This window comes from Oryzias melastigma, linkage group LG19 (genome assembly GCF_002922805.2).
Source record: "Oryzias melastigma strain HK-1 linkage group LG19, ASM292280v2, whole genome shotgun sequence".
In the NCBI taxonomy this organism is placed as follows: domain Eukaryota; kingdom Metazoa; phylum Chordata; class Actinopteri; order Beloniformes; family Adrianichthyidae; genus Oryzias; species Oryzias melastigma.
This window is the reverse complement of record NC_050530.1, coordinates 19824649-19850215: the sequence shown is the minus strand read 5'-3', so window position 1 is coordinate 19850215 and position 25567 is coordinate 19824649. Positions and strand designations below refer to the sequence as shown.

General features: G+C 37.4%; 1 protein-coding gene across 2 annotated transcripts in view; it reads left to right on the top strand.

Annotated features, from left to right (window-relative positions):
- Positions 1-25567, top strand: part of LOC112154520 (caskin-2) — an 80822-nt gene that overhangs the window by 29044 nt on the left and 26211 nt on the right. For both annotated transcript variants that reach the window (XM_024285526.2, XM_036217079.1), the window contains exons 3-7: positions 7984-8035; positions 15053-15150; positions 16918-17063; positions 21399-21494; positions 21955-22088. In XM_024285526.2, the coding sequence (XP_024141294.1) occupies positions 7984-8035; positions 15053-15150; positions 16918-17063; positions 21399-21494; positions 21955-22088 (526 nt within the window). The remainder of the gene's footprint in view (positions 1-7983; positions 8036-15052; positions 15151-16917; positions 17064-21398; positions 21495-21954; positions 22089-25567) is intronic.

Below are 25567 nucleotides of genomic sequence, written 5' to 3'. Positions count from 1 at the left end.
AAGCTTCAACATTGTACATTCTTATCAAATGACACAAAGATTAAATTACAAATCTGGACGGTTTTTGTGATGACTTCACCTGGGAAAGTTTTATTGGATTTTTTTTTTTTTATCAGTTTGTCTCCTCTTTGGAAAATAGTTTCTTTTGTTTTGCAAACATGTGCAATGATACAAAATGTCCCTAAGATGTTGATACATTTTCCTTTACTGTATTAAGACTCATACTGCACAGAGACAGATGACAAAAATAACAACATTGAAATTAACATACATGAAATGACATTCTCAGAGCAGTTAAATCTTAGACATAGCTGCTCTTGTGGGTGGATACCAATGTCTGCGGGCAAAAAAATGGGCAAACCTGTACGGGACACACAGGTGGTCCACATGAAAGATCAAGGCAAACCTGTAGAGCCAAAATGTTTATGCAAATCTTTTCTTATGGAATGCTGCAAGGGACAGGTCGTCGTGAACACTTATACAACACGCAAGGGTACGGTAATTCTTAAGGTACAAACTGCAAACTGTGCAAGTTCACGGTCCCTGCATACCCAGTGTACGCTCCTTACATGCAGCCTGACTGTTAGGAACCTAGACAGTCAGAGTGTAGTTTTAGAGGTCATCCGAAGGGTATTTATTTATCACCTGTAACCTTATTCCAGCTGGACAGCTCAATGGACTGGATGTAGGGCTGCCACGCAAGAAACCTGGATTCAATCTCCAGGGCGTCCATTGAGCTTAATCCCTTGACGCTGCGGCCTAACTGGGTTCCCCTGTGCCTTGCATAAATAGAGTTGTGTCAGGAAGGGCATCCGGCGTATAAACTCTGCCAAACACTGGTGCGAAACACTGAAAGCTGTTTTGCTGTGGTGACCCCTGATGGGATAAGCCAAAAGGTGAACAGCAACAACCCTTGTTCATGCAGCATTTATGCATGGTCAGTAAGGAGACAGTACGCACACCTTACTAATGACTAGAGTGTGGTTGATGGGCGTCATACGACAGCGTCATTTGTAGGTCATAAGTGTTTGTCTTATGTTATCCTTATAAATACTTCCGGATACAGAATCAGCTGCATTGACGATTACTGTTCCATTTTCATGATGTCTCTTGACACTATGATCCTCCAGAACCCCAGACTAAACCCACAGCACCTGTACAGCTGCATGTGACTAAGACCTTCATAAACACCACTGAAATTAAACAAATATTATTTAACCAGGCCAATGTCAGAATGTTAGCTGTTCATATTCTTCTAATGTCTTGTTTCCACTGAATGGTCCAGACCAGATTGGACTGGACTTTTGAGCGTTTCCACGACAAAATGGACCCATTAAGCAGGACAAACTGGTACTATTTCTGGTCCCCGGTTGGTTGTAGGTCCATAGAAAAATGGAATGGACCCTTTAGGGCGGAGCTTCTGTCATCACATGTAACCCACTGATTGGCGGAAAGGTTTTAAGAGAACACCAAGCGTCTGACCAGCACTTTTCCCGACTCAAGATCCAAACTGACAAAATGTTTTGTCCTCTTTTTGACTGTAATCTTAGTCGAGGACTGGAGGCACGCCAAAACCACGATTACGGAGACACTGTCCCCTCCCCCGTTTCCGTCTCACCCAACCACCACGGCTGAAGAAAGTCCGTTATCGATCCATACTCTTAAAAAACACTTCCGATTGTGCTTTGTAAACATTTATTGATGAACATTGGAGTATTTCTCAACATAGTTTTTTTTTTTCTTTTTAATTCAGAACAATAGACTGTTCCGCAGCGTAGATTCCGGCTTCATCCAAATTAAACACGTGCTCTGAATTAAAATGATCCTCCATGGTTTTCTTTGTCATTTTCTGTCCGTTCCTGAGTCAGCTGATGCGTCTTCTCTTTTTTTTCTTTAGTCCCACCATTTTGACGTACAGCTGCGTCATATGTCTACACGCCACATGCGCTTTGATGGTCCAACACTCAATGGAAACACTCACTTGAATTACCCAGACCATTCTAAACCAGACAAGAGGGTCTGGTCTGGTCCGTACTGCTCAATGAAAACCAGGCACAAGTGTTGATGATTATTTAAACATTCAAATAACAAGATATTCAGTGTTTTAATGGGAAAGCCTTCTGACATGACAAAAGTCCAGCATTCATGGACTCCAGCTCCAGACTGTGGGGGCAGAACTATCACACCCAGGTGTTGCATCAAATAGGGCCTCTTATTCTGGAATAATCTGACTTGGCAGCTTGATCTGAAAGTGAATCGGTCTCATTAACTTCTACAACTTCTTGTTTACATGTATATCATGTTTAGGTGATAATAACAGTTTTCCTAAACTTCTTTCCTCCAGAAGAACAACAAAATAAAACTACTCTCTACTTAATAACAGCAGAATTTGGGATTTCTTGAAGCTTCTAGCATTCGTGAACTAAAATGTCCATCTTGTGATTATTTGTATTTTAATAGTGTTATATTTTACTACAAATGAAATGATAAATGTAAAGGATTTGCAATCGTCTCATATACATAAATCACATATTGATCTTTTCACACCACAAAATAACAAGTTCCATGTTTAAGCGGCCATTAACATGGGAAACAGGAAGCTGGACAAAAAGTGCCACCAAAGAAAAACATCTGGAGAAACACGAGGCGGCTGATAAGGGCTGCTGGAGGAAACAGACCAAGAGAACATGTGTGGTCAGACAACTCCAAATGTGACAAAAAATGACCTCAAAGGCCACCATCCTCAGTTTTTCCAGATATTTGACCTGTTGACCCCCTCAATCGGGTACAAGCTGAAGCTGCAAAGCCACGACTGGGTTTAAAAGAAACATGATGTGGGAGAAAGTTTGGATGCAGTGAAGTTTTTCTGACTTTGTGAAACCTTTGAATCTTTCTGTTCTTGTGGATGTCGACCCTGTCCAAACAAACTCACAGATTCACACTAATGTGATATTTCACAGTTAGGTAAGACACAACAGTGGAGGTCATGAAGCCCTCTGTAGTCAGAGAGCTTGGCAGTCTGGTGCTATGTAGACCATTCCAGCAAACTGAAGATGTTGTGCAGAGTAAGGAGTTTGAATGTTAAAAACAGTGTATGAACCCATGAGGAAGAGGAGGCTTGATGATGAGTGGATGGACAAACTCTGTTAATCACTGGAGGGTAATTCTTGATAATAAAATGTGTGTTTTTATGGAAAAATTGAGAGGACAGTTGTAATAATTTCTCAATTGTTTCTAAAATTTAAATGTTTCAGCCAAAATATTAAAAATAGCAAGAAGAAATCGCTTTTTATGTGTAAATACACTGCAAAAACAGAATCTTAAATAAAAAGATCTGTTCTTCAAGAAAAAATGCTTTATTTTCCGTAGAAAAATAATCTCATCTTAAGAAAACATGTCTTAATTTGTATATTTTTTTCTTAACCCTATAGCGCTATCGCCGGGTGATTTTCACCTGAGCAAAAGTATTTACATTTTTTTAAATTTGTTGCATTTTTTGAGTGTCATGGGTCCCTGGTTAAAGTTTCAGATGTCCCAGGAATGAGTGGACCAAAGGCCAAGTGCACAGTATCATTATTTTTTTTATTTTTTCTTCACAAATTCCTACTTTTTTGGTGATTTACCCGTTCTTAGGATCTTTCTATGCTTTTTTCCCCCCACTTTGTTGCATATAACACAGTTAAAATAATTGAAAACTACTCTTATTTATCATGTGTTGTCATATTTTGATCTATTTTTATGATAAATACTTTTTATTGAGTATTTTAAATTGGGTAAAAATTATCCAGCAAAAGTGATGATGTAACTTTTTACATCGAACGTGTTCTTGGGTTTAGAAAACGTGTCTTAATTAGTAGAATTTTTTTTCTTGAATTAAGAATTTTTGGTAATTCTACTTTCTTACCCTATGAGATTTTTTCATTTTGCTTTTGTTTCCAATTTTAATAATTTTTTATTTATTTTAAGGGTTTTTGCAGTAAGTTTAAAAACTGAGTTGAATTCACTGAGCCACAAATCAGAAGGTGTGCGTTTTGTTTGATGGTTGCTCTGCACGGCGACTCAACAAAAACATGGGACAAGTAGCAATGCTTTGCCTTCAGAAAGCAACCGGTTCATGCATGCAGGCTGACATATGCTGTGTGCGTGTTTTCTTTAGACATTCCTGTAAATTACAGCCGTGGGTCTCCGCTTTAAACAGCCTGGAGAAGATTCCACTGTAAATGAGGTGGAATGGCACATCTCTGCGAGGGAAGTCGTTTGTTTATGAATCCTTTAGTTGTCATGAGGCTGACAGATGTGTTGATAGACGGAGGGGTGAGGTGGCAGAAGGTGAGGAAAGCTCTTCATCCTGTCAGTGAGTGTGGTCATTGGCAATAGGGGGATATGTCATGTAGGCACGGGAAAAAAAAACATTAGGAATCCAAGAATTTAAAGTGGGTTCAGTGTGGTAGGAGTTCAAAATAGCCTACCTTGTACTTTTAATCCTAAACATGTTCTTGTGGTATTTTTTCTGAAAATAGAAGACACTTATAAAAGAAAATAGTATTAAAGTTACATTTCTGAGTATTTCTTTATTCAAATTCCTAAACAAATTTAGAAATGAGGCAACACTGCCTCCACACATAAAAAAACATAACAAAAAGAATATGAATTTGTGTTTTGTTTTAATTAATACTACACCATTGGGTTCCAATAATCAAATTTGGTCACAAAGTAACAACTGGTCTCCCTGACAGCAGCTTTCCAGAAGAACAATCACAGTTTATGCCCAAAGAAACCAGAAAAGTTCTGGATAAAACATACATGAGGTCACTGAAGATGGTCCAGCTGTGGTGTCATGACTGACGAGATAACACCATTCCTTTTAGAGTCATCTCTGTCTCTGTTACAGAAATGAAGACCTTAATGAAGATAACAATACAGATCAAGACATTCTCTCTTACTTCTAAATCTGTTGTGAAGCTGCAGTTTTTACCCTCATCCCTCGGATGTTCTCTGAGCTGTAAAGCATGGGGGCAGAGTCTTCTGATTTGAATGTACTATAAAACTGTTTAAATGAGGTTTAAAGCCAATAAAAGTGCACATGTTACAACACATAAAAACTTAAAACTTCAATCTTTCTTTTATGATCCTTGTGTGAAATAAACTAAAATCTACTGAAATATTCAATTGTAGTGGGTGGATGTCAGATTTTAGTGGAAGAATGGATGTATTGTTGGATGAGGGGTTTGACGGTTGGATGCGTCAAAAACTACAGACACTTGTTCCTTATAAGTGAAAGTGAGGAACCCAATGCTCATTAAGGCTTATTGTAGGAAGATACTTCTTACAAAATAACATATTTGTTAAGTTACATCAGCAAAAAAGGGACATTGAATCATTTGAGGATTAAAAAACATTTTTTGATTGATTTACTAGATTTACTCTATTTTTGCGCTTAAAAGTCTTAAAATAAATAAATAAATAAAAAAGCTACTGTGGGCCTCATAATCCGTAGTGTCTTAAATGAATAAATTCAGGTTGTGTTTACTGATAAAGCAATTTTGAGAATTACACAGCGCTCTATCAAAATGTCAGTGTTTTTGTACAAGTTGCAAACAAGATTTGGTGTTATGGTGAATATGCTAACATTTAGCTGTGTCAGATTGTGTGTTTTTTTTTTTTTTTATGTTTTACTAACAGCCAGCCACGGGGCATCCAGTATGAGGAGGCTGCAGGTTGCCTATAATGATGCCCTAAGACTTATTGAAACAGCCCAAGCAGTTTGTTTGTTGGTGCAAGAGTTAATACTCTCCAAGCTTTGTTGAGACGTTTTATCTATGGTTCTATTTATTGTCTTAACACATCAAATAACAACATAATTTTAACTCTCACTAATGAGATACAGCACTTTTAAATACCTGTCCCCAATTTGGAGATTTTAGTATGGTCGCTTATTTGAAGCTTTTAAGTTTTTAAATTTTAAGTCTGCAATTGTTTTTTAGTTTTTTAAGTTTACGACACTTGGTAATTTTATGTCATTGTTCTTATTGGCTCTTATACTTGTATTTTCATGAGTATTTCGTTTTATTTTATTTTTTATTTTATTTTTTAAGTCTTTAATCTGTTCTATCTTTGTGGAAAATGAACCTTGAGTCTGTAATAAAGTATCTATTTAACAAGGCAGGACATCAGTGTAAACACAGTAATGTTTTTTTCTCGCAGTCTCAGACTGTGTTACAAGTTGCAAACAAGGCTGCACATTCAGGAATTTTGAATATGCTAATGCAGCTAACACATATAACGCAGATAACGCTACTAACGCAGCTAATGCTTTTAATGCAGCTAACGCATCTAAAGAAGCTAACGCATCTAGCACAGCTAAAGCTTTTAACGCAGCTAACGCAGCTACCACTTTTCATGGAGCTAACGCTTTTCATGCAGTTAATGCAGGTAATGCTTTTAACACAGCTAACGCTTCTAACACATCTAACGCATCTAACTTAGCTAGTGCAACTAACACAGCTAACGCATCTAATGCGGCTAACGCTTTTAAGTAGCTCACAGGTTTAATGCTTTTAATGCAGTTAACGCATCTAATGCATCTAACGAAGCTAACGCATCAAACACATCTAACGCAGCTAACGCTTCTAACACAGTAACATGTGTGTTACAAACAAGTTTTAGAGTTACTGAACACAGTTTAAAAAGTCTAGATGACTGATGGATTTATGTCTACCTGTGTTTCCATGTATTATGAAACAAGTTCGATTTGCGATGATAAATTTTCCTAATGGAAACATGACAATTTCTAAAAAAAAACTCATATTTAACGGAAAAAAAAAATTGCGCGTGGAGGAGGTGACTTTTAAAGGAGGAAACAAAATTGACATATTTTGCAAAACTGCGATGAAAACACTTTTTTCTAATTAAATGAGTGATGTGACCAACAATTGATACCACATTTAGCAGGCACCTTAACAGATCCAACAGCATCACACAGCTCCTCTGTAAAATCATCAACCATCATTTCCCGAAATCTCTTTATCCGTAGCAATTCCCACGTAGTTCGCTGCTCCATGGCCTAAATAGGACACCGACGTCTCCTTTGATAGATGATGATGAGTGCTAGTGCTGTGACAGAAATTTAAATGTATCTCCTGTGAGTCAAAGTATTTTTCACATCCGTCGCCTTGTTTTTGAATGATTCATCGCGTGAGTTTCTTTGTGTTTATTCACATAATTATGATTTAATAAAAACAGTGTAATTGCAAAATTGTGTTTTTTAAAATTTCTAGAATTTCAACAACGTTTTGGGCATATGTGTAATATGTGCTACCGGCTCTTTTAATACGCCTTATAGTTTGATGCACCATTTTATATATGACATAAGTTCATTTAAAGTCTTCACCATAGTCTAGAAAATATGGTAACTGGAAACTTATAATCTACATGTTGTACAAATACTGAGTAGTTGAGGAAGCTGCTGTTGTTGAATACTTCAGTCTCTTTTTCTGCTTGGATGACTCACAGATGAATGTCATGCTGAAGTACACACACGCGCACACAAAATCTACTAAACCTAAAACAAAAATGTTCATTTCTTTGTAAAGAAACTGACAGGGTTGTTTCTGTTTAATCTACTCATCTGTTTTTTCCAGCGTATTCGTCTTTGTAGGTGATACTCTTCCTTCTTTATCCTCTTAAATCCTGTTTGTGTTTGCTTGGACAGCTCAGACTGGATGGAGACTTTTTTCCACCTTCCTGTCCTCGCCTTATGCTCCTTTTTGTTAGATGACTTAACAGATAGAAAGCATAGTCAAGCAAACAAAAGTCAAGCAAATAACCTGACTGAAAATGAGTTTAATGGAACTTAAGTGTAAAGACAGGAAATCTGGAAGACTATGCTCAGTACTGTGGCAAAAAGAGTGTCTTAATATCTAGAACCCCTAAAAAAACTCTAAACATTTCTTAACTGATCTTTAAATTTCTTCTCTTTTCCAGAGTTGCTTGGCTCTACTAAAAAGCTGAACGTCAACTATCAAGACGCAGACGGGTAAGAAGAACGTGCATGAACAGGCTTTGGTGTGTGTGTAAGAGAGAAATGATGGAGCAGAGATTAGAGGAGTCATTAGTGAGTCACTAGACTTGATGGACGCGCAGGTTTGGACAACTATCCAGTCTGAGCACACTCATTCATGATGCCCTTCAGTGTTATTAACTCAACTTTAGACTGAAATTACAGGATAGTGACTTTCTAGAGTTCTTTGACTTTGTTACATGTCAGGAAAGCAGTGATGAACGGATAAAGGTGATGTCAAAGGTATTTACCCAAAACACACATCCTTCCCTTTCTGTAAATTCTACAAAAGGACCAAAACAAATCATACTTTTCTATCATTTTGCTGCTGAACTGTCTGTTTTCTAAGGAACTGACCCAGGTAACTGGGAATTTTCAGTGCTGTTGAGGTTTCTTTTGGTATAGACTCACATTTAAATTTGTGAAACCAGAAAATCAAGAAAGGATCAAAAGTGTTTTTTTATGCTTTTGCTACATTTTAATTTACGTTTTTTTTTATTGTTTACTCTCCAAATGCCGCTTACAACATCAAACAGCAGCTAAAGTTTTTGTATTTATCTGTTAAAGTAAAAGATTAATGAGCAGTAAACAGACTTTGAAGCTTTCTAGCGTATTGTTAAATGTTCTTGAAATCATCACTGTTTTTAAGGTTGATTTAGAAATAATTTACATGAAAATAGACCACTATTTTATGTGATATAAGTACTCCATGTTTTGGAGTGTCATACTTTTCGCACCAGAATTTAAGGCGCAAAGTCAATGATTGGTCCATTTTTGAACTTTTATGAGACTCACCGAACTATACGCCGCATTAATCGAGACAAAAGAGTCAGAGTCAAAAAAAAAAACCTCAGTCAGTCAGACTTTATTTATTCTCTTCACAGTGACTCTAAAGCTTGTATGTGGAACACTACGGCTACCCGTTAGCTGCATTAGCTTATTGACAATACTTTTAACTTACAACTTTGCTTGCAACGCATAAAAATCAGTAAAACAAATGTAAAACAAAGTTACAAGTCATAATTGCTACATGTGCAAAACAAAAGTTACAAGTCATAATTGCTACAGTTGCAAAACAAAAAGTTACAAGTCAAAATTGCTACATATGCAAAACAAAAGCTACAAGTCATAATTGCTACAGATGCAAAACGAAAAGTTACAAGTCAAAATTGCTACATGTGCAAGACAAAAGTTACAAGTCCAAATTGCTACGGGTACAAAATGAAAGTTTCAAGTCGTAATCTGCAGTTGCAAAACAAAAGTTACAAGTCAAAATTGCTACATGTGCAAAACAAAAGCTACAAGTCAAAATTGCTACAGGTACAAAACTAAAGTTAGAAGTCAAAATTACTACATGTGCAAGACAAAAGTTACAAGTCATAATTGCTACGGGTACAAAATGAAAGTTTCAAGTCGTAATCTGCAGTTGCAAAACAAAAGTTACACGTCATAATTGCTACAGGTACAAAACAAAAGTTACAAGTCAAAATTGCTACAAGTACAAAATGAAAGTTTTTAAGTTGTAATCTGCAGTTGCAAAACAAATGTCATGAGTCATAAAAGTTTCAAGTACAGAACTAAAGTCCCAATTCTAGCTCCATACTCTAACTCCTAACTTTGTTAGTAACACGTAAAAAAACACAGTCCAATACCGCTAGATGCTAGCACTTTAGCATATTCACAAAAAAAAGATTAAGGCTTCTAAGTGCACCCTATACTGCATAAAATACTGGAATTAAATATTTTAAATAGATAGTTTCCTTGTTCTTCTCTGATTCATATACAATCACTTGATGCATTTTTTGTCTTTCTATATGTATTTTATTTTTGATTCTGTAAAAAAACTGGAACATTTTCTTTGAAACTGAAAGCCTTTTTTTTGCAAACATGCAGTGCGACTATGATGGAGAAGCTGTGTGTGGTGAAGGGACAGGGCTGATGGAAGGCGGTTGGGTTGGGAATCAAGCATGTCCATCTCAGGGACATGGGGGAGTTGTGTGCATGGCCATGGCTGTGTGTGTTTTTGAGGAATTGCTTATCTGATATGAGCTGAGGGGAGGAAGGTGACCGGGAACGGTGAGCAAACACGTGTCATTGAATCAACATCATCCCACAGTGAGGTGAGGTGACATGAGATGAGCAGAAGGTCTGTGCATCCTCCAGACCTGAGGGCAAAAGACTCATTTCTGAACATCTTAATTAACTATGTGATAACTTTGGAATATCTCAGGACTCGCTACAACTTGTCCTGAATTATTAGTTTGATTTCATTTAGCAATGCGTTGTCTTTAATTCATTTCCCTCAGGATGAATAAAGTTCTATTCTATTCTCTCTTTTTATTCTTCCTTATCATTTTTGTCCATTCACGTCTTCACCCAGTTACAGCTATTACATTTCACAATTTGGGACATCATTTCTCTTTTCAGCAGTTTACCAACATTGCATCATTTTCCCATTAAAACTATAAATTTAATCTGCAAAATATTTTATCTTCTTTAACTCTTGGTGGACATTTAAGCTGTCATGAAAATCATTTTAAAATTCCCTGTGAATTTTCACAAATGTACATAATTTATATTTCGGAGATGAATCATGGATGTCAACTGAGCAGCTGCTTTAACTACCCTCCTGTGGAGTAATAGATCGTCTTACACACTTTCTTAGTCATGGTTCCAACTTTAAATTTGAGATTTGTTACATTAAAACGTCCTTACATTTTTTTTTTAATTTGTTTTTGTTTTTCATCTGTAGCTTTTAAAATCTGATTTTTTAGGGATTCCAAATGCCATGTATACTGAGTTATTCAGTAGTGGCTCAATCAGACACCCTAAGCAGCTTTATACTAAATAATTAATATGCCTTGAATGTATTTGTTACTAGCAAATGTTATATAGTAAATGATTACCCAGTACATCTTTTGTGCAGTTTTTTAAATTAATCCAGTAAAAATCCATGTATTTTTAGGTAATTTTAAGCTAATTTGGCACCTCACGTTATTGATAAGCTAGCTCGTAATGCTTATGTTAGTATAAATCTGGCTTGTTTAACCCTTCACTGCCAGTGCTGGTGCTGATGATAGCTAAATAACACGCTCTTTGACATACTGTAAATCCTCAATCGTTCATGCGGTTCAGCTCATTCTGATGCAGAGAAAAGCAGCTTTTCACTTCGCCTTTTAACCGCTGTACAAAACATTACAAACGTAAAGTGTTGCTTAATAGCATAAAAGGTCATTTTCTCTGCGTCAGAAGCAGCTGATTTACGTTTATTACCTAAACACAAGGCTGCTATTCTCCACTTCAGAATGCGTTAGTATTGAGTTAATCACGTCAACGATTGAAGAGTTACAGAAGAAATGTAAACGCTGGAGCTAAAGCTCTAGTATAAAAGTGTTAACAAAGTTTGACATTGACGTTTTTTTTTTAAGCTACTGTATATTGACTCTTTTTTTAAATATTTGTATTTGTCTTCTTTGGAAGCAAAATGTATAGTTACATAGAGGCCAAATCCAAATTCTTCCCCTACCCCTACGGCTTCTCCCTGTTGCTTCAGTTTTAGGAACATTTGAAGCTGTAGTAGTATCCAAAATGTTTTTTTATGGAGTAGTGGTTGGGACCAGCTTAGAGCTAGTTATCCCTCAGCCAGTAGGCAGAGCCGTGTTTCACATATAAGGGGAGGAGAAACGAGTTTCTTCTCTTGTTTTATGATCAGCGACAACTTAAGTTTTCCATATCTCTCCATTTGGAGGGCTAAATGTAGTAGGGAGAAACCAAAGTGGTTGGGGAAGAATTTGGACTATCGTTTTGAACAGATTTTCTCATTCACAAGTGGGATTCTGTTACATACTTCCAGGTTTAACCAGATGTATATTTCCATGAACGCCTTTTGTAGTTAAAAGCAAACTATCAAAATTATCATCAAAATATCACGTCAATCATGATTAATTTATTTCCGACCAATTATCGCATTATTTTATAAATATCACGTTAATCTCCTTTTAATCTATAACTATTATGTTCTCAAATATACAAAACAAAGATCAAATGGTTTACTTGCATGAATGTTTTATTTGAACTTAATTGAAAATGCTTTGAGATCGTTCTCAGTGTTCCTGTACGCAGCACACTCGTCGCTGCTGTGACATCATGTATTTCTTAACAGAACTCACCCAAAATAAAGCCACAACTTTATAATCTATTACTTGAGGGATAAAACTCAACATGGTGTTTGTTACTATAAATTAATGGGGTAGGTGGAGGGTTGATCGCATTGGACGGTAAACTGTAGCATAAGGCATGTCATCACATCTATAATGGTATTAATAGGAAGTAGTAGTTGTTCAGAAAAATGTTCCTACTGTTTTTTGATGTGTTAAATTATAGTACTCTGGACCTGCTGTTTGTTTTTTTAATTGTTGAAGGATAAAAGAATCCCCACTGGTGGTGTAAAAATAAAGGTTGGAAATCTGTTGTTAAAAAAACTTAATTTATCAACTTTTTTTAGTTGTATTTTGATCTTTTTCTTTTCCTCAATCTCATGAACTTAAATGAAAATACCTCAAAATGATGGCTGAAACAGCTGAAGCAGTTATGTTAAATAAAAAAAACGATGAATCACTTACAGGTCATGATTAAATAATTCCACAAAAATATTATGTGCATGATACCATTCGTAAAACTATATGTTACACACTCTTGAATGACGATTAATAAAACATGAATGAGTTTTTAGGACTTTCTTTAATTTCCTTTCAAGTTACAATCTTTTCTCAGAACCCGCACATTTCGCTATTACTCAAGCGCCTTCAGTCACTCGATCTCTTTCTGCTCCCCTAGCGCTCACACACCAAAAAAATTATGACTAATGTTATACAAATACCATCTGAACACGCAAATATAAACAAAAACACAAATAACCATACATAAAACCATCGTCTGCACAAACATGCACACACTTTTCCAGATGTACACATACAACTACACATACTTCATACTAGCCAACGATGGGCAGCACACAGAATATAGCCCTAGAGCCTCAATCCCCCCGAACAATCTGATACCAGCCACCCAAAGACAGGACCACCATAAGAACCCATGTTGCTGGAAAGCAGTGCAGTAGGCCTGTTTAGTTTTTTTTTCTTTCTTGCAGATTTTTCAGTATCTCCAACTGTTTTAGCTAACATCTAGGCGCTTTAGCGATTGCAGCAACAATTTTCAGAGATTTACCTTCTCCAGATGTTGGCAGTATCACAATCATAAATCATTGTTGTTGGATCAAAAGCAAAAGCTCTGAAATGAAACCAGAGCAGAAACTCGAGAAAAATAAAATCAAGTTTCAAAATAAATGATTTTGGATCACTATTGGCCTGCATTTGTGCAATGTTTCATGGATACTGTTTGTCTTTATAATAGGAATGAAGAAAGGAATTATTTGTAAATTAAAAAAAGAAAACCAAATAATTGTTTAAAATAGGATAAGTGATTATGTAAGGAAATTGTGTTTGCTTAATAACAAAGTTTAATTTACCCATGTGCCCACATGCACACACACATACATGGACACAAAGACACACATACATTCGTGTTTTTCTACAACGTGGGGACTCCTGACTGGAATGTTACACATGGGGACATTTTTAACGAAATTTAGGCACATTTTTGTTCCACCTTTTCTTTTCAGATTTTTTGGCTCTCAAACACACATGCTCACTAACTTTTCACTATTTTAAAATCTTAAATTGTTCTTGTTTTTGTGTACTGGTGGGGACCTGCCTCATGTGTCTAATTTAGAGTTCAGCCTTTTCCCTAAGAGCACTTCAATACATATTACATGGACAAGACAGGAACCAAACCTGCAGCCTTCCAATCAGAGGTTGACCATGGTGTGTGCAACATTGTCATAGTGAACACTTAAGACAGAAAGATAAAGTAAGGATGAAGTAGGTGTGCACAGATTCCAATTTTTTACACCCCATCCCCCAAACATTATATTGGAATACCCTTGTAGACCCTTGTGGGCTCCCTGTATACACCCTGATTGTTAGAACTGAGAAAATTAAACAATCAGAATGTAGTTTCTGTGGACTTCTTACGGTCACGTACGTATCCAAACACTATGTGTGCTGGATTCCTGCAGTATCACTGGAGGCCAGTACATACTTCTAACTAAAGAACAGAGTGATGCACAAGGGGATACCTCATAAATACATCATAGATGCGTTTAACTTACATTAGCCTTACGAATACTTCAGGGTACACTTGCCACATGCAGTACAATCGTACATTTTGTTTTCACAACATCCCTTGCGGTTTTCGTTAAAGGGAACTACAAGACACAACTGCACGATGCAACCACTCCTCTTTACGACTCTCCACAGGGCCAAGCAACCCAAAAGCTTGAAGTCAACCCCAGGTCAAGCAAGTCAACCACCTAAGTCACAGGTGCATGTGACAAAGACTTTGGTCACTGACCTGTTGACTGTTTAGGGGATCTTCATATCAGTTTCTTTTTTTCATATTGGTATGACCATCATCAACTGGTATGAATAGAACAGTACAGTAGATAAAGTAGACAGAGCTTTTATTCAGCATGATGTGGTACAGACTGCAGAGAAGGGCTTCAGTGAGCGCCTGAGGCTGTGTGAAATCACCCAAGTGTCTGTCTGTCTTCTTACACAGAGATCATGCCTAACTCAAGTTCTGTCAGTGTTTCCTCACACTCCGGTTTATAATCCCTATATCACCTAGAGAGAATTCCAAGCTTGTTGGCAGAACATGGTTTTATTGTCTGATACAAAAAGATCCATATGTAATGTTTTGAAGTTTATAGCTGCACAGATGTACTTGTTGATGCACTCTTGTCCCATAATTCATGGGTATCAGTGTTGATATCTGTTAAAGGTTAAACATAAATTCTTCTTTAGGGCTGCTCTAAGTTTTCACCTGCTGAAAAGTAGATTTATAACCCCTCTCCCCTCCTTTTTTTGCCTTCAGCTTCTCGGCGCTGCACCACGCCGCTCTGACGGGCACAACAGAACTGCTGTCTCTGCTGCTGGAGGCCCAGGCCACTGTGGATATCAAGGATGTCAACGGTATTCTGATGGCAAAAGAGTTTCACCAGTTCAAACGAACTTCACTAAGGAGAAAAAGTTCTCTTAGAAAAGTTCCTACTACGTTTGTCAGCGGGGGTGAAATCCACTGAATTTGAAACTTCCTCAAAACCTTTCAGACAAAATAAGCTGGACTCATGAAAAAAATATGATTTTGCTTTGAAGTTTGTCCACCGTGGAGTGTGGAGCAGATGCTGTGGAAATTAGAGCTGACGCTCGGCTGCTGAAACCAGAGAAGCAAAGTGCTCACAACTCTTCTGAGGTCGGGTGTAGATCACCGGAGGACTGTGAGAAATGTTCAATTTAAAATTTACCACTCGCTGCCTGCTCCATAACTCATACAACCCAAGCTCTCACTCACGTCCATCAACTTGTAACTCAAACAGCATCAACCACTTGACAACTTCAAGCATGTGGCATAAAATGTCCGATTTATTTTGAAATTTTAGAGGGAGTTTATAAAAAAGAATAAAATAGCTTTAGGCCATGTTGGTTAGGTCCACTCATTTTGAGCTTCAACAGCTTTTGTTCTGTCTGTGGTCACGTGTTGAGCTGTTCTTTGGTTTAGATCAGGTGTCTCAAACTGGCGGCCATTTACGGCCCCCAAGTCGATGTTTTGCAGCACCCGCCTCAATATAAAAATCCAACGTCTAGAAAGCAGTATCCTCTGCATGTCCACACTTCTTTGATGATAGCTTTGTATTTGCTTTGTGATGTTTCAGCTTTATGCTTTAAACTTTGCATTTGCTATTGTCGTTGGATCTGGTCGTCAGAAAAGTCCTTAGCAACAGTTGCTAGCATCGTTAGCTCCTGTCGTTTCACAGGACAAGCACATGATATTACTTAGTAGTACATAGACATGAATAAATGTTCAGTAAACTTGTTCAGTAGACATAGACAATGGACCAAAGATATAGACAGTGGATGCAAAAACATTTTTCGCCCAAATGGAACCTCTTTCAGCCAGACTCTGCCTTCAGTGGCCCTCAAGGTAAATTGAGTTTGAGAACACTGATTTAGAACCTGCCTCACCATTTTTGCTACAGCAGTAATGTTAAGTTGGGATGTGAGGTGCTGCAAACGTGGAGGAGAAAGAGTGAATAGAATAAGCTCAGCAACCCCAATGAGAAGGGGGCGGGGTTGCTCTGCGCCAACGTTCCCACCCACAACTTATAGACAAAAGCATTCTAAGGTATTTCTCGTCTGTCCTTAGTCTGTTTTTCAGTCATGGATTCATCTACAATATATTAAAGTTATTCCCAGTAGTGCTTTAATTATGATTATGAAGTTTTTAACCAAAATCTCACAACCTAAATGTCTTAAAAAGCCATTTTTCTTCTTGATCTGAACCCTCTGTTTCCAAAATCTCTTCTGAGGGGGTGTGGCTTTTGGAGCTGAGCTGAATAATCCCCCCCTTCTGATTATGATAGCTCTGTGTCTTGCTAAGGTAAATCTTCACCGCTGCTACATAAAAACGTTAAACAATGTCCAGCCGTATGGTTCTGATCCGGATGTCAGCTGGACGAGGAAGTGAAGATCTTCATGGACAGAACTTCCTCCAAAATCCTGATTCTTTCTCCTTCCAGTTCACCAAAGACTCTTAGCTAATTATCCAACGTTCAAAACCCTGCTGACAAATGATTTTTATTTTAAATGAACAATTTTGTTTGATGAATACTGACATTTCTAAACCACGGTGTGGTCCTTGGATTGCACACTATTCACTATATCTCCTGACTCCTTCTCCAGGCATGCGTCCGCTCCACTACGCAGCATGGCAGGGTAAAAGTGACTCCGTTCTGCTTTTACTGAGAGCTGGTGCTTCAGTCAACTCACTTTCCTGTGATGGGCAGATACCCTTACACCTGTCTGCGCAGTATGGACACTATGAGGTGGTAAGTTCAGTCACACGCTGAGACTCAGAGAGTTGCCAAAAGGCCATCTTATAAGGCACTACGGCGTCTCCTGTTTCAATGTCACCCAACTCCTTTTGTGCATCAGCGACTATTGTCCACTAACAATACCAGTAATACCATTAAGGCAGGCTGAGACCACACACATTCCAGTCCTGCAGCTTTATTTGGATGCACGAATAACACTTTCACATACTCATACATGTGCACTCTCTCACATACTTCAACACAAACTCCCATACACATCCTGTATGCACACTTTGCACTTTCACAGACCGACTTTTGTCCACTCTCATACATATTTACAGTCTCACTCACTAAAACACTCTCTCACACAATCATGCAAATGAACACTTTAAACTCTTACTTGATACTCTCACTCACTAATACTTACTTTTATACGCACTCTATACACACTTATCTCTCACACTCACACACACTAATGCACTTTCATTAACAAATGCACACTTTCTCAAACAGTCTCAGTCACTATTGGGAACTTTCCCTCTGTAATGCACACTCTCACACACAAATGCCTACCTGCTCTCTGACACTCTAATTCACTAATGTTTACTCTTATACACACTCTTATATACATAAGCACACTTTTACTCACACTGTCACGCACTAAAGCACTCTTTCACACACAGTTACACACTAATTCCCGATTTTAAACACACAAATCCACACTTTCGCACACACAAACTCATTGATATGCACTTTTGTTCAAATTTACACTTAAGACACTTTCTCACTAATACACAATCACTCCATAATGCACACTCACACAAATGCAGACATTCACCCTGACGCTCTAACTCACTAATCCTTACTTTTATACACACTCTATACACACAAAAAATCAAACTTTTCCTCTCTAGTTCACACCCCCACACATTAATACTCTTTCACACACAGTCAATCAAGTGAACAGTTTAGACACTTGCTCACTAATGCAATGAATCATAGATGCACACTTTCACACACACTCACTCTGTAATGCACACACTCACACACAAATGTCCACCTGCACCCTAACACTAGCACTGTTATATAAGGTTAAATGGTCACTAGACAAAATCATTATACCTCATATATCATTCACTGATTGTACCATACCTGACATACTGCATAGAAATTTGGGGAAATGCTAACAAGAAATCAATAAATTCAATATTTGTGTTACAAAAACGAGCAATAAGAATCATTACTGGGAGTAAGTATCTGGATCCATCTACACCTCTGTTTATAAAGCTAAAACTATTAAAATTTAAAGACTTAGTAAATCATTCCATATTAAAATTTATGTACAGCGCACATCACAGAAGTTTACCACATAACATACAAAAGAAGTTTGAAAAAAGAAAGAGCAATTATAACCTAAAAGGACATGAAATTTTTAAAACCAATAAATTTAGAACCAAAATGAAGGAAAAAAGTGTTTCAGTGCAGGGTATTAGATTATGGAATACTCTAGAAAAATCTATAAAAGAATCTCATTCAATCATTACTTTTAAAAAAACTGTGAAAAAACAAATGCTCAATGGGAAAGAAGGGAAAAAGAGAATAAGAAAAAAAAAGGGTTTATGAGGTATTTACTTTATTTGGTTATTTTATTTTATTTATTTATTTTTTTTTTTATTTGTTAATATTACTACTTTTTTCCCTACTATTTTTGGTGTTTGTTTCTTTTACCACTGGTCTATTCTGTTGCTTAATTTTGTTGTTGACTGAAATTATTTACTGACTTGGTTAAATGGGGCAGAGACAATAGGTTTTCTTCTTTCTGTCCCTTTTCATTTTCATTTTTCAAAAACCAAGATTATTGTAAAACTCCTTTTGTGTGCTTTGAAAATGAAATAAAAAAAAATACTAAATACTAAAATACTAAGTACTAATACTAAATACTAACACTCCTACTCACTAATGCTTACTTTTGTACACACTCTTACATACATAACCACACGTTACTCTCACTGACATACACTTACACACCCTTTCATACAAATTGTTATTCTCTAATTTATGGATTTAGACACACACAGAAATCCACACTTTCACACAAACTCAATGCACACCTACACTCCCTAACTAATACACTATCACACAAACTCACATAGACAAATGCACATTTTTACACAATCACTCCCCAATGCACATCCCACTCACTAATACACTCTTTCACACACAATCGTTTAAATGAACACTTTAGACCAGGGGTCTCAAACTCGCGGCCCGCAGGATGATAATTTGCGGCCCCCGTCTTCATATGAAAGATTACTGTTAGTGCGGCCCGCAAGGCTGATATGAATGACAGTTGTTGTGTGCAGAGCTGAATGAACCAATCCCAGTGAGGTATATGGCTCTGGAGGCGGGACATCGGCGGTCTGTCCAGTACCTCCTCGATCATCCATTCCTCCAATCAGCTTTGCGGAGGAGGAGCCATGAAGCACCAAACGCGATTCGCGTGATAAATCCTCGTGCCCCGCGCAGTGAATTTACTGCTCGCGGCTCGTCAAAAAAAAGGTGTTTCTGAGCTACCAGGTCCGTCTGTGGATGTCTCTCTCAGTATGAATATATGATGTGGAGGAATACGTTTTTTGATGTTCTGACTGTTCCTATTAAATCAGAACTCCTCAAGCTCCGAGCCGCAAACCTGTAGCCCGCCCCGCGCGGCGATCCGCTGCTCCTGCCTGTCAGACATGTGATTCTGAGCTTGGCACGCGCCTGCGTGCGCATGTCTGTGAATTTTAAGGTTCACACACCGGCTGTGTCGGTGCGCGTTCCAGTCCATGTAAACGCGAGTAGAAGTCCGATAATCTGCTACGCGCGTTTGCATAGAACCCCCGAGGAATTTTTATTGTGAATTTTTATTCTGAATTTTCTTAACCTCTAAATTTTTATTCTAAATTTTTATTCTAAATTTTTATTCTGAATTCTTATTCTGAATTTTCTTAAACTCTGATTTTTTTCTGAATTTTTTTAACCTCTGAATTTTTATTGTGAATTTTTATTCTGAATTTTCTTAACCTATACATTTTTATTCTATTTTTTTATTTTGAATTTTTATTCTGAATTTTCTTAACCTCAGAATTTTTTTCTGAATTTTTAACCTCTGAATGTTTATTGTGAATTTTTTTTCAACCCTTACTTTTTAAACAGCAAAATTTTATGCTCCCAAAAATATTTTCTATCTTAAAAAAATCACTGTTTTTAATTTCGAGACTTAAAATTTCGATGGGTCAGAAATTCAACATAAAAAAAATTCAGAGTCTGATGGAACTAAAAAACTTCCATACTGATTTACCTGCTTTTTAATTCATTATTTAATATATTTATTTATTTTATTCATTATTTTGTGTTAAAAACAAAGATATTTGAGAACATTGGAATGTTTTATCAGAGCTTTTCTTGTGGAAATCCTGATGCGGCCCGGCCTAATCCAGACTCTGCCTCCAGTGGCCCCCGGCTAAATTGAGCTTGAGACCCCTGCTTTAGACACTTTCTCACTAAGACACACTCTGTAATGCACACTCACACAAATGCAAACATTCACCCTGACACTCTAAGTCACTAACACTTACTTTTATACACAATATATGCACACCAATACAGACTTTATCTCACACTACTGCACACTAATGCACACTTTAATTTACAAATGCACACATTTACACCCAGTCCCAGTCACTATTGAAAAAGTTAACCTCAACTCAAATGCCCACCTGCACCCTGACACTCTCATTCACTAATGTTTACTTTCATACACACTCTTACATACATCAGTCACACTGTCATACACTACTGTACCCTTTCACCCCAACTCTTACACAATAATTTACGGTTTTAAACACACACACACAAATCCACACAATCACACATACTGACTCATTAATATACGCTAACATATTCTAACTAATACACAATCACACACTCACAAAGACAAATGCACATTTTTACACACTCAATTACACACCCCAACACACCCCTTCACACTTTCACACACACACACACTTTTAAACACACTTTCTAATGACCACTTTTATTCACACAAATATACACTTTCACACATACTCCCTTACTAATGCACACTCTCACATACAGTCACACACTAACGTGCACTTCTGCACACACTTTCTCACCCCCATCTGCAATAGCACTAAAACCGAGACCAAACTATTAACAGGAGTTGTGCTTCTCCCTCCATCACAGTACCTCCTCTGTATGAAACAAAACATCATAGCATGGTGGTAATAATTTGCATGTGAATTATACCTGATGTGAGGCAACATGTGACTCTCACCTTTTTATTTCTAGTCTGAGATGCTCTTGCAGCACCAGTCTAACCCCTGCCTCATGAACAAGGCCAAGAAGACTCCTCTAGACCTGGCCTGTGAGTTCGGCAGACTTAAGGTACGACAACGCTGATGTTAGAGTCACATTTTTGTCACATTTGTAGACGAATTGCATCTTTTCATTAAGATTGACTTTATTCTTGAGTTTAGTCAGACAGCCTGATGATCTTAGTGCAAACATTTGCCCACACTAAGTTAATGTTCCAACTTTATGCCAGACATGATGGAATGAAGTGATCCGGTTGAGCTCAGTTTGTTTAAATAGAGGAATTATAAGTTTGTTTTAGTGTTTTGCTACCACATCAAAGGATCAGTCAGACCGTGAGATCTTTAACTGGAACCTTAATCTGGAATTAAACAGGAAATCCCCATTCTTGTTGAATGCTGTTATTTGAATTACTGGACCTTTTTAGACTCACTTTAGTAACCCTCACTTCTGTGTGTGTGCTGGTTAGAATTCATTTTTAATTGTTTAAGTAAACTGTGTTCAGTGTGTGACTTTGCTTCTTCATCTGTAGGTTGCTCAGTTGCTGCTCAGCAGTAACATGGTGACCACTCTGTTAGAGGGAGACAGAGGGGTTGATAACACAGACTGGCCCTCCACCACCCCGCTCCACCTGGCAGCCAGGAACGGACACAAAGACATCATCAAGTAAGACGGCATGGACGGCAGTATTCAAATATATAACATAAGTTTCATGGTTTTGGTTAGGCTGCTTTGAGCTAAAACCGTAATAAGTGATTCCATCTCAAATGATGATTTGAACTACAGAGAAGTGGACAGTTAATTTCCAACTAAAACGTCTGAAAGTGCTTAATTTTAAAAGTGCTTTTTTTAGGGGTTACAAAGGTATATATTCTTTAAATAAAATACAATGAGACACAGTTTAAAATAAAGTCTGGATTTGTTTTTCTTTTTCCTTACGGTCTTTCTAAAGGTCTTCCAGAGTTCATCAGTCTACTTTGTTCCATAGAGCTGTTGTTTTAGTGTTTGTTAAGTTGACCTGTGAGTGATTCAAACATAGAAACCCAAAGCTGATCCATTCTTGTGTCTTCTCATTATGAGCAATGCTGCTGTTAAAAGCTCTTTGTGTGCTGAGCAAACACAGATGGATAAACACACTCAGACATTTTCCTGTCGGGCAAAGAACACAGTTTCATATGGGAGCGGGAGTGGTGCAGCGGTCGACCTCTGATCGTAAAATTTCTGGTTTGATTCCCACCTTGGCTGCCCCCATGTGTTGGAGTGTCCTTGAGCAAGACACTCAACAACAAATTGCCGCTAGTGGAAGGTTGGCGCCAGTGTTCGGCAGCAGAATGTGCACCAGTGTGTGAATGTGTGTGTGACTGCAAAGCGCTTTGGGCCTTCAGAGAAGGCAGAAAAGTATATGCCATTTCATTAGTTTTTATCTAAAAAGAAAAAACAAAACCCAAGTAAAAATCAAGTTAAATAATATTTTTTGGATAGTAAAATTTGGAACAGTGATAATTAACACCAATTACTTGATTTGAAAAAAAAAATGTGTTTTTTAATATTTTTCTTACTATACTTTACTTCAGGTATAGAGGGAAAAATTAAAAAGTTAGTTTGCAAATATAAGAATTACATTTAATTGACTCCCAAAATGGATGGATGATGGATGGATGGATGGATGGATGGATGACTCCCAAAAATGAAAACCCAACAATTTCTTCACTAAAAGCTTTTATTTTTTTTTTATTTTTTAAGATAAAAAATTCATCTGTACTTTATCACGTGCTAAAAATATATATTTGATACAGTAGTTTTCTATCAAATACTCCATTCTCTGTGCATAGCTGTTTAGCTGTTGGATTAGACAAGTTAATAGAGAAAAATAAATAAATTAACTCCATTATATTTCACAACTTGTCAACATTATCAAGATCAAAATTCTTGAACCTCTTAAACCCTAAAAAGCTTTAAAAATATGATATAGTTTGCTGAATGCGTTTAAACTGGTGCTGTTTGATCCATAGCAGTATTTGTTTCCTTAGACACTCTTCCTGCTTTAGACAGATGTGAAAACTCACTTGAATTCTGATCCATGTGAAAACAGTAAAGCTCTGATTCCAGCAAACCAGACTTAACGCTGCTTGGAATACCATTGCTTTAAGAAGAAATATTTATTGTTGTAGCCGTCCCACCGGCCAAAGGTCCAAGAAGCAACAAAACTATTTACAACAAAATTTCTGTATCTTTTCGTCCAATGTGCAAAAACAATGTATAATATCTACAGGCATTTTTGATCACAGAGGGCCGTTCTGTCCTCCTTGGCTCTTCAAAGGTCTTGGTGATGCTGCCACTGACGGCTTCTGTCTGGCTGCAGGCACAGGCCCTCAGCACAAGTCCTACACTATCAGGGAGCGCTCTTGGTGCAGAGTTTCAGCATCAGTGGGAAAAGATTTCACCTGGCCATGGGTCTTCATTTAGAGATGGTTGGACACCTGGGATGTGATACTTATAATTTATTTGTCAAAAATTAGGTAGCTTACATTTGAATGATATTTCTCTCATACAGTAAGTCTTCTCTGAACCTTCACAAAACCTTCTCTAAACCTCCATGAAGGCTTTGTTACCCAGGACGGTCGTCTTTCTGACATTTTTCATAGATTTTTTTGCCATTGTAATGCTGTTTTTGACCACTCTGCTCTCTGCATTTCTCCACCACTCCGTCTGTCTTACTAGTAAACAAAGGAGCTACATAAATACACGATATTGACAACAAAGTGCAATGTTTCAGCTTTCAGAAACAATTTGAATTTCTCAAATAGAGAACACTGTTGAGAAATTACGGTAATTCAAAGAGCCCTTGTGCAAGCGTGTCGTGGGTGACACGCTAAGAATTCTTCTTTCCGCTGCCTTTCATGGTTGTTTTGTTTTGCTTAAAAGCAAAGTCATGTTTTTTTCACATTTTTTTATGTTTGGGGCTGCACAGTGGTGCAGTGTCAGCACTGTCACCTCACAGCAAGAAGGCCCGGGTTCAAATCCCGGGTGGGACCTCTCAGTGTTTTCCTCATACGGTGTGGGTTCTCTTCAGGCACACGACTTCCTTCCGCAGTCCAAAAAGATACTCTATAAGGTTAATTAGTGCCTCAAAGTTATCCTTCAGTGTGAGTGTGTGTGTGTGGTTATATGGCCCTTAAGTCACATTTGAGCTGCTATCTCTAAAAGGACTTTTGTGGGGAGGTATAATCCCTGAGTCGTATACAAAATTATACCCTAACTCTGAGCAACCTTCTATTTCCTCTCATTCAGCTGTCCTGGTCCTGACTGTTTCAGCTCATCTTAGTCACAGAAGACTTTTCTTCAAGGATACTAATAGGTTTACATAAGAAGAGGATGTCTGTCAGTGAGATGTCACAAATTTTTAAACAAACGTTCTTGCTTTACATCCACATCTGGCTTTGGAAATCTCTGAAGTTTTAATATGATTTAACTTGAGGACGATTCAAAAGGATAACTTGTCTTAAACTATAGCTAACTTAAAGCTGATGATTAAAAAAATCCTAAATTAAGAATATTTTTACAGCAGTTTAAATTGAGGGAAAAGCCTCCAATAAACAGATGAACTGTTGGAGCCACTAAATCAGCTGAACCTCAGAGGGTTCTGTGTGTCTTATCACAAAATATCAGAAAAGCTTGAATTGCTTATTTTTTAACTTTATGCTGTTTTATGCAGCACTTATATCAGTGGTCCCCAATCCCCAGGTCTTGAACCATTGCCGATCTGAGGGACAGTGAAAACAAAAACATGACCTACATGTTTTCTGTTTTATTTATACTCTGATTCAGACGGAAGTTTTATTTTGAAAAACTGCTGGGTTCTCTCCACCACATCCGTCTCATTCTTGACACATGTCAAGTCATTCAGCCATGTGAATAAAATTAATCTCCTAATTTTCTGCGGATGCGCCAACTGCTAATTTGAAACCCTCAAGCTAGCAAAGTTAGCAAGAACAGAAGTATTTAGTAGAGCTGTCAGGCGATTAAATTATTTAATCGCCATTAATTGCATTGTCCTGAGTTAACTCGCGATTAATCGCAAATTCATATGTGGCCTTTTTTAAGGAAAAAAATGTGTGCTTCGTGGAATTTAGCAGTTCTACATT